The 11,102-nt window shown below is 37.4% G+C and overlaps 1 protein-coding gene across 1 annotated transcript in view; it reads right to left on the reverse strand.

Moving 5' to 3' along the window:
- MLIP (muscular LMNA interacting protein) overlaps positions 1–10,897 on the reverse strand; it is a gene marked incomplete at both ends in the record, with an annotated part of 291,349 nt that extends 280,452 nt beyond the window's left edge. Inside the window, one exon of the mRNA XM_082637722.1 lies at positions 10,835–10,897. Within this exon, the coding sequence (XP_082493848.1) occupies positions 10,835–10,897 (63 nt within the window). The remainder of the gene's footprint in view (positions 1–10,834) is intronic.
- Between the last annotated feature and the right edge of the window lie 205 nt (positions 10,898–11,102).

Raw genomic sequence — 11,102 nt, forward strand, 5'->3', positions numbered from 1 at the left:
ACTTTAGCGACTGGCTGGAATTACAGGGAAATAGTTATCAAGATTTTTACATGTGTTATTTGTAACAATAACCCTTTGTTATGAGAGCTATTATTATCTTCCCTTCACAGACAAGGAGTCTGAGATTTAAAGCAGTTAATAAACTTGATTACAAGTTAATACACTTGACAAGGTTAAATGCCCCACATGACACAGTGAACCTTGAGAGCCAGGAATTATGTCAGTGTGACTGTAAAGCCAGGGCTCTTCACCACCATGTATAGTATCCCTTTGTCCCTAAGTACACTGGGCTAAGCCAACTCAAATATTCTGAGAGAGAAACTGGCATTTTTTTAAACCAATAAACTGTTCTTTTTTTGCAAATGTTTTCATCTTTGCCCAATACTTCTTCTACATTGCCCATTCTTATTAACTGCAGCATGGGGACCTCATAACATGGCTCTCTTATGGTATACAGACCTATGCTTTTAAAGGTTCAACCTCAACAATTAAATATACTTGTACAAGTGTCATTCCCTGCTGTAAAAACCCCAGAAGGATTTGGATTTTCCCCTTTCTGTAGGTGAGGCATGAAATGTAGGCATGGTATGTCCATCAGAACTTTCAAGAATCTAAGCACTACCTTCCCAGGAGGTCATAGAATCACATAAATTAAAACTGGGAAGAACCTCAAATGATCCAGTTTAATATTTTCTTTTTACCGGTAAGGAAATTGAGACCCAGGGAAGTTAAGTGACTTGTCTCATCCATGATTAAATTGATGGTCAAGCTTTCCTCATTCTTTCCACAATTCTATTTGGCTTCACTCAGAGAACAAGAGGCCAAGGAAAAGAGCAACATTTAATGTTCCCTAGTAACAGCGTGACAAGATTTGTGGTGCTGTGGGAAAAAAAGAATACCATTTACACCTTTGAACAAAATGCTTCCACACCTTTGGATAAAGTGATATAATATTCTATCCACTGGGAAATTGATAAAACTGCAGCTATTTGTTTATGGCCCTTCTCTTTCTCTTACTGGATTCTTCTCATTTCACAAGTGAAATTAACCAACATTTAGGAAAACTAGGTTGAGCTCTCCCTCTCTCTTCACGGTCAAGGGCAATGACTGCACCACTAACTCTGTAGCCCTGAAGCAATGACATAAAAGACCATCTCTGTCTCCATCACACAAGATAACCTGATACACAAAAAGGAAAGCTAAGTTCAAGCTCTTAAAAAGAATGTCAGTAAGTGGATTCAAGTTGTCCTTTTGCTAAGAACAGAAGCAAATGACATTTATCTGTCAGAGAATGCTTTCAACTCTTCAAGAGTCTAGAAGCCATCCCTGACCCCTGGAATCATTGATTCCCTGGTCTCCATGCATGAGTAAGTTAAATATCGGCTGCCCATGTGCCCTGGCTTGTCTGGGACAGTCCTGGTTAGTGCCTGTGGTCATGAAGTAATTATTAATAGGGCCCCCTTTTACTCTCAAAAGGATCCCTGTTTGAATAATAAATCACATGGTCACCTGTTTAAATAAGAATAAAAAAATCTGTCCATCACATAAAGAACTCTGATACTTACAAATAAATACCAATAGTACCATAGAGGAAATTAAAATGATTGGTCATAAAAGTGAGAAAAGTTCCCCTGAAACTATCTTGTCATTCTTTAAAGTTATAAAGTTTCAGGTAGAAGGATATCTCAAAGTAAGTTCTTATAAAGTTCAGACTTGCAAAATATTGCAAATGCCTCATTCAGAAAATATTTCCTATAATCTTTCTAAAACAGTAATCATGTCCATCTGAGTCTTTAATTAAACTAATGTTTCAGTCCATCATTTTTAGTGTTCCTATAGGAGCATTATTTGTTATTTGGACCCAAACACTAATTAGAAAGCAAATAAGTTGTTACATAAATTTATCCCAAATGTATTCTTGTGCAAATTTAACCATAAAGAAAATTGAGTTTAGAGGCAACATGATATGGTAGTTGAGTGCATGGACTTGGAGACAGCCTGGATTTGAAATGAGCTCTACCATTTACTAACTGTGTATCTAATTTCTCTTACCTTGGTTTCCCCATACATAAAACTAGAACAGAAATAATATCAATTTTGGGGGTTATTGTGTAGAGCTATACATCATATATGTGTGTGTGTGTGTGTGTATAAACAGTGATGCCTAGGTCATAGCAAAAATATATAAGTATTAGTAGTATGTGTGGCTGTTGTTGAGATGATGAAATGTATCCCTGGTGATAAAGAGAATCTATAATACGTGGGATTCTTTCTATTGTTGATAATTAGAGTATATATGCCTTTCCAATAAATGGTGCTGGAACATTTGGAACATTTGGACATCCAAAAACAAAGAAGAAGAAGGTAGAAAGGAGGAGGACGAGGAGAAGTGGGAGGACAGGATGACGAGAAAAATGATGAGGGGGAGGTGGAAGAGGGGGAGAGGAGTGAAAGAAGACGAGGAGGAGTGGAGGAGAAGGAGAAGGAGAGAAGGGAAAGGGGGGAAGGGGGGGAAGGTGAGGGGTAAGTATCATCCTAAAATTTTACCTAGGACCTTAAATACATAGGAAACAAAAAACGATCTGTTTTACATCTCAAGTAGTATAAAAACAAACCAAAGCCAAATGCACAAGGATTCTAGATATCTCCAGAATAGATACGCTGTACTTCATCCAGAGTCTACAATTTATACGGCAGAGTATGTTAGGGATAATCTACCTCGCAGCATTGGTATTTGGTAGAAAGAGAAAATGAATCTTAGCAAAATATAAACTCCTCAAAAATAAACATAGTAATCCTCAAAGAATAGTGCAGATTTTATTGACATCCTAAGCATCTTGTTAAACATAACTGCTAGTGGTAGAGGTTCCTGGTATCTGAAAATATCTAATTAATCACTATTTTTCATAGTACTTAATTTTCACAAGGGAATTGTAAACACAACCTGTTCTTGGAGCAAGATAAGGAAACTGAAGCTGACATAGGTTGACATAGGTTGAACACACAAGAGTCCTCACCACAGAGTCCCTGAATTTAACCATCATGATCACTATGGCACAAAGAAGACGGGTCAAAACTATAACTTTCTTAATTTTCAATTTTCAAAGTTTTAGAAACAGCATAATTCTTTCAGTTATATGCTCAGAATATTTCTTGGCATGCCATGTACCATAGCTTATACAACACTTCTACATAATGCCTCTCTCTCAATGAAGAATCAGGATGTTTCCAACACTCCCTACCTATTGAAAAGATTTTCCAACACAAAGCATTGAGGAAGAGCTTTAAAAATAAGTCAAGGGTCTTCTGGTTCAAGATGGCTGATGGAACCCAGGAGTTTCCCTCACATCCTTCCCTGCCCCTCATTAAAAGGAGAGGAAAGGAATTTAAAAGAATAAACCCACAACAATAAGAGATCTGGCATGGGAGGGCAATCAGCATGAAAGACCATATTGTAAATTTCTAGAAGATAAAAAGGGGATGGAAGTGTATTGCTCTATGAAGCAGAGCTGCAGGCAGGAAGGGACCCTAAAAGATGCCTTTCCAAACCCTGGAGGCACAAGAGTCAAGGAAGGCAAATTCCACAGGGCATGACTGTAGTAGATTTGCAAAGGAGAGAATTCATTGGAGGTTTCTTAGACCCATCCCCCCTTCTCCTTCCACACCCCCTGCAAAGGAGTACGGGCAGCCACGTGGTCGGCAAGCTACATGCAGAGGACTTCCAGGCTGGATGAATGAATGAATGAATAAATAAGGAGAAGCAAATAGAACAACAAAACATACAGGAATTCCCAGATTGAAAGCTGAGCTCCACTGGAAAAACAAAACAGAAACGGAAACACTTGATTTTCCATATTTCCTTCACACTTTCTAAAAGAGCTCCCCACTCCCTGTGATAAGCTTATTAATTCATGTTGACATTTTCTCATTCAGCTTCCCCATGACGATGTGATATCCCAGGAAATTATACCAGGTTCAGGAAAGCAATCCTATGGGCTCTCTCATCTGCTCCAAAAATAAATGTCATCAAGTCAGTATTTAAGAACATGAAGTGGTCTCTGAATGGCTACATCCTGACATGCAGCTTGTTTCGGAGAACAATCTGCAGTGATGTCTTCCCCAGAAGCTACCCATACAAGGAAACGCCCACTAACTGAAAAGGAAATTGATGAGAGGACCCTTGAGAAAAATAGGTTATAAATAAAAGAGAGAAACCAGCAGTTAAACCACATACATTCTCTTGTCATTTAAAAAAATCTTCTTATTTTTATGAAGATCAGATAGCAAAATAAAGCCCATGGCTCTCAAATATAATTCCATCACTAATACAGCAGTCTATTTGTCATTTCCTGGGGGGAGCCATACTCAGAACAGAACTAGCTAGGTAAGTCACTGTAATTCCCACAATGAGAACCTAGAAACTATCTCACCACACATACAGGCTATTATAAATGTCACTGTGAAATCACAGCTCGGTTAAAGCCTGTCATCCATCCCTCTTCTGTTACTCACCATCACACAGAGCTTTAGCAAAAGATCCATTCAAACAGTGCATCTCAGACTTACATTATCAGCAGACACTGCTTTAATTAGCAGTGGTTTTCAAAAGACTGGATGGCTTCAAGAACTTCATGTGAACCATAAGGTATAAATCTGGATCCTCATCAGTTTCACTTTACTCTTCACCTCCCCTCCCTGGGTTCTAACAGGCACAGCCCTCATTTTTTTCTTCAAGGAAAAAGAAAAATCATACGGGTGACTAGGATTTTGCCATTCGTGTGCAATCTACTTTTTCCCCAACCTCAGTGATGCAAAAGGGACTAAAATTAGAGTTGCAAAAGAGACTAAAATTAGAGTTGCAAAGGGACCAAGTTATCTGTGTCAGGCACATTGCAGGGAGCAGCGAGAACTACAAAAGGGAATGAATATGCCCTAAACAAACCATCTTAGAAATAACATTTAAAACACAGAACTCATATTTTCTAAATTGTTATTCCCGATGAAAATAAAATGTCCACTTTATTTTATGATATATCGTAAGAAAATAGAATGCCTTATTTTGATAATATCTCAATATTAATATTGAGGCATTTACATGCTTCTTTCTCCATCTATTCCATAATTTTCCTCCATGATTCAGTCCTCAATTCTTCTCAAATCTTTGTCATTTCTCATTTCTCAGTGAAAACATCGAAAATATATGCAATTCAATTCGTGAGTACTGAAGTGTGAACTTCCTACTGCAAGGAAGGTTTAATCTAATCACGAGGACTTCTATTTTACATTTTACATTCGGTCAGTGATGACATAAAAATATAAATTATTTCAATGTTTGTATAAAGAGGCATTGTTTGGTATGGCAAGCATTTAATCAGCACACAGCCAAAGGGTATTTTTCTACAGACTCATAAAGTTTTAGATAGAGTAGCAATCTTGGAAAATCCAACCCAGCCTCTCACCTCGTAAATAAGGACACCAAAGGTTAAGTGATTTGTCAAAAGCCACGCAAACAACTTTTCCACAAATACTGGTCCTAGACTCAAGTACAACATGCTTTTCACCACACCAGATGACACTTAGGAAGAGGGAAGAAGGCCTCTTCTTTGGAATAAGAAGTCTTCAGCACCATACAATCACACACACACACACACACACACACACACAGGCTTAGGTTCTCTGTTCCTATTTTCATAGATATGGTAGGATAGTCCTCAGGACACCTGCATGTCCTCTCCTACCCTAACTTATCATTTTCCCAGTCTCACCTCATTCTGCAATGATGCCCATTAAGACTCTATTCCCACTGCTTAGTAGATTTCCCATTGATTCCTGTGATCCACCACCATCGTGGCATCTCGTCTCTTCCCTCCTTTTTTTATTTCATGCTATATATTCTTCAGGAATTTTTAAACATTTGTTACTAACTCTATAGAGAGGAGGACAGAGAGAGGTTAGAGTGGGATTATTTCTTATGAAAGAGTGCTTTAAGAGCCATTATTTAGTTTTTCACTTTGATCTGCCAAATGATCAGGATTCATGGTTACTCTTTGCAACTATGTATCTTCAGCCAGGGTGAAACCAGACTCTTCTTACTACTCATAATGCTTGAGGGCTGTTTCAGTGCTTTGGAGAGCATGTCTTAATCAATGAACTCCTGAATACCTGGTACAGACTGATCAAGCCTATATCGCCTTTACTGAGTTCTCAGAGAGTTCTTATCCCCTTAAGTCATGGGAACAACGTAACTGATCTTACTAAAAATTCAGAAGTGACACTGAGCTCAGAAATTCAGAGAACCCTAGTTCTGAGTTTCCTGTTTGCCTTCCAGTCGAGGGATGCTTATTGAGGCATTTACTATAAAATCGTGTTCATTACTGCCCATCTGTTTTTTGAAAATAATTATTTCCACAGAGTATGCTAGGTGTCAACTGATTACAGAGCTCTGGCCCTCTCTGGAGAAAAGGGAATAGTGAATTCAAAATATACTGATGACGAATAGGCCATCTTGGCAGGGGTGCCAAATAGGGGTATAGAATGCTTAGTAGGCACCACAGACATGCCCGAGAGACCAGTTGCATTTTTAGAGATGCCCAAATGCCTACCAAGCTCCATGATGGTGCCACCCATAAAAACAAATGAGCCAGCAGCATAGGGGAGTTAAGGTTTGGGAACAAATTAACCCACATCCTCTACCATCAAAATGATCAGACACAATGGACATCCAAGGCAACTTTCTCAGTAAAATCCAGAACATAGCAAGAGTCATTGATCCACTCTTACAAATGCAAAGAAATGGAAGAACGTTTTCAAAATAAATAATCAAATGTCAAAGAAAAGGAGATGTCACATTGTTCATTCATTTGTTTTCATTTCCCTTCATTTTGGTCATCACCAAAATTAGTTTATTAAGGATTTAAGGCAATCAATTATGATATAAAGATAGAGAGATTCAGTACCTTACCTCCAGAGAATGACAACCCTAAATTTACCACTTATTTTATTATGTGATGCTATCTTGTCTGGAATTATGTATAGATCAGAAACAACACTCAAGCTATACTGAAAATAATATCTAGATAACTCACCAAAAACATCAGCAGTATACACTTTTTTTTTCAGGTATGTCAGCACCTACTGAGTACCTGTTACCAGGGACCCTAGTTAGATACAGTTAGAAAAATAGATATATAGATGTTGGTTTGAAGCCTTGGGAGCTTTCTGGGTGAAATTTGAAATTGGTCCCCATGCAGGGAGGGCAAGGAGAGACTGGAGAAGAGGGAGACACTCCAGATTGGTGGGTAGCAGGTTTAATAAGCAGGGAACTTATATACCAGGCTTGTCTCAGGCATCAGCAAGAGGATTGGATCCCCTGGATCAGTTGCCAGAATCTTAAGAGTTTATAGAGAGGTCATAACTGGGTTCAGTCTGATGGTACCACCCAGCTGGTCTCAGCGTCACGTTCCTCTCAAGGCTACATCCTTGGAACAGCTCTCACGGTGGGAACTGTGGGCAGAATGCACATTCTAAGGACAGGGGAAGGGTGAGGAGAATTCCACTGCCTGGGTCCTGCTCTTGGGTCAACCAGAGGTCATGTCCTCCCCATGACCTCCTCCAACAGTAGACATTTATAATGAAATGAAATATGTTATTGCATAAAATGCTTTACAATTGTTCCCATTACTAAGATATTCTGATGGGTAATTATAATCTTGCTGTCCCTAGTCTATGTGAGAAAAAATAATTTGGAATGTTTTTGTTTTGTACACTTAGAATATGTCTAAGCTACTAAAACTTACCATTATTCTTTTATAATCTACTAAAAAAAAATCAAAACAATAATCTCCTTGATGGCCAAGACTTTCTTTATCATGCATGTTCTGCTGCAGCCCTTAGTACCTGTCTTGTTCCAACTAGGCATTCAGGAATGTGTATTGATCTGAAAGCCTCCTTTTTGTTTCTTTCTGAGGACAATCCTACCTAATAGACACTAGGTTGCATCTCTGAAGATGCTCCAAACAAAACTCAAACTTGTCATCAGTTAATAACAACAGGAATTATAACCAAAACAGCAGAGCTGTGTTTTATTTGCTAACAGATCTCTTCTTAGAAAATAATTAATTTTATCTGTATTAATGAACCTATGAATTGATAACTAATATAACCTTAAAGTGCTACCGTTCACTGAATTACCACAGAATTTTTAAATGTATACTTTGTGTTTTTATATTTTACCCATAGTTTTATCTTCAGTGTCTTTTCTCTTTCATTGTATTTAAAAGTGGCAGGATTCTCTTTTCCTAAAATTGAGAAGAATGCTTTTTGTGAGATCCTAAGGAAATCTGCATGGCATCAGATAAGTCTTTCACCCTCAAATTTAAAATAAGTCAAAAAATTTTTAAATATTAAAGATAGAATTTTATTTAAATTACAAGTTTTTATCTTCTTATGTTAGATACATCCTGTTTAAAAAACCTGTCAGATGACAAATTTCTTTCTCAATCTCAGAGAGTTACTTTTACTCAAAAAAGCAATATTGATGATACTCAGCAATTGACTACTATGTTAATTTGCTTCTAATGAGCATCAATATAAAATGAGTTGGATGCAATACCCTTCTCATTATCATTATTTTTGTGATACTTACTGAACATTTATTGCTTGGGAGATAGAATTGTCTCTTGAGATATATTATACTAATGTGATAGAAAAATTAGACTTGTGTGTGAGATCTATTTGTTCTTATCATCTTTTAGAGAAAGAAACCATTATGATGTCAGAATGCCCTGAAGTGCATGACCATTTTTACTATGTTAATACATGAATTGTTCCTTTTCGTTAAGAAATTTCAGTTGAAGATCAATGTAAGTGAAACTCTTTGTTGACACATTTAATAATCTAAAAGTAAGAGTTCAAAGCATAGTCAGAATTTCTTGCCTGAATTTTACTTATTATTTACTTATTATTTACCTATTTATCTGTACAGGTAACTTCCCCAAGTACTGAACTTTATTTACTGTGTTCCCTCCCTCCCTGAGAACAGTTTCTGCTCAGTACAGATTGGATATTCTGGTGCCTTTTGATTGGCCCCAGATTTTCCTCCAGTCTTCTGGAAATTAATCAGAGGCCAGGCCTAGGCTTCCCCTCCAGAGTAAAGTCCATGAATTCTGTGGCAGCTACTCCCTCTAAGGAGAGGATTTTGCTTACTTCTAGATTCATAGATGTGTTCCAGGTAGAGTCTGGCATGCAGAATGTGTGACCGCCCAGGCAGTGAAATTTTTATACACCAAGAGATCATTTTCACTTTTGTTCACGTGCCCCATATCCACTATGTTTATTTGCAAAACTTCCTGTAAGAGATTGCCAGGGAGCTCTGGGTCAAATTTCACACTAATTCATAGCAACTCTTATTCGTGTTTTATTTACCCTCTATCTGGTTCCATAGAGGTTTTATAACCACTAAGCCATTATGGTTAACATATCTGAGTTTTCCCTTTACTTTGAAATGCATTTCAGCCTTCTCTTTCTATATAAACAAACCCTGGGTACGTACTTGCTAAGTAAGTCAGGCCAGAAACAGTTTGAAAACATCAGTCTCAGCTGAGGGACTTCACATACATTATAGTTTTTAATGCTCATGACAGCCTTCAAATTAGGTATTACTGCTCCCCATCAACAAGTAAGTTAACTGAGATTCAAAAAGCTTAAACAAAATCCCATTGTCCTACATTTAGAAGTTATGGAGTGAGAATTCGCACCAGATCTTTCTGACTCAAAACCCCTGGTTAGCTCTAAAATAACACATGGCTTTTCAAAACAGTCAAAAAGCAAAGTAGTCTATGGCCACGACATGTTTAAACAACCACCCAGAATAGAGGTCCACAGTCGATATTCAAAATGACCCGAATCCTTTAAGAAAAGGTTGTATTTTATCCAATGTATTTCTTCAAGACCTTGAAATTCTAATACACCTTTAAGAGTTTACAACCCAGTATGGTTCTTCTTTCTATCTTTCAAGAATATCACTACTAGTGCATACATCTGAACGTCAGAAATCCAGAACAATGCAGTCTCACGAGTTTAAGAAGCCACGGTCTTAAACCCAATATGGTTTTACTTTTTGCTACTTGCACTGCTTTTAAAATTAGCCGGCCCTGTTCTAACATTAACTCTGAAGCCACAGTAACTTTACAAACATAATTAGTCTCCTATACTCATCAAGTGGACCATGAACAATACATTCTACTCTAGGTTACAGTATATTTTATGTTTGAGCAAATAGAAGTGACCACTATGTTCATTGACATTGAATTTCTTAACATCAAGGTAAAGCTACTTTTACAACTTTTATAGCCAAAAACTAAAAACTTTTTGAAGAGTAAACTTCATCCTTACACCAGAAGATCATTAACTTATTCCATAAAACATTAAAACAGTCCATAATTCTTATATTTCCCCTGACATATATTCCTGGTATCTCTGAGACAAACTGGGCTTTGAACATTCGTTAAACCTCATATCAGTAAAGACAATAATCTCCCAGTATTGAGACAATCACAACAAGCGCTCAAAATAAGTGGATTCTGGTTTTAAAAATGGAGATAAACCACATCATTAACTAAATCAAATTTGCCCACATTCTGGTAATGACAACGCATTAATAATTTTATTACATTGCTTTCAGTAAAGCCCTTGAAATTCATTCATTTCAAGGTTGTTGACCAGAAAAACATGGAAACATAGGCTGCCTGGTACAACTTTTCCACACTATGACAGCTGATTTTTACTCCATCAGTCATATCATAAAGCTGTGTTTGTGAAATCTCACCAGTCTTACCGTCAGTTTCTGCTCTAAATTCTGGTTTAATAAGCTTCCTTTTTCATTTTTTTCAAATTCCATGTTGAAAGAGAATGAGAGAGAGAGAGACAGAAAAAGTGAGATTCCGATTCTGTCTAGAAAATGATGTGACGTGCTTACGTGTTAGATATTGCAGGACATTCCAACTTGTGAGAGCCCAGGACACTATCAGAAAGCCCTGGCGATAATTTCTGGTTAGCTAGTGTTTCCATTTATAGATGTTCAAACCACATAAACAGAGCACTGA

The sequence above is a fragment of the Mesoplodon mirus genome, assembly GCF_964341445.2.
Source record: "Mesoplodon mirus genome assembly, chromosome: 12".
Taxonomy (NCBI): domain Eukaryota; kingdom Metazoa; phylum Chordata; class Mammalia; order Artiodactyla; family Ziphiidae; genus Mesoplodon; species Mesoplodon mirus.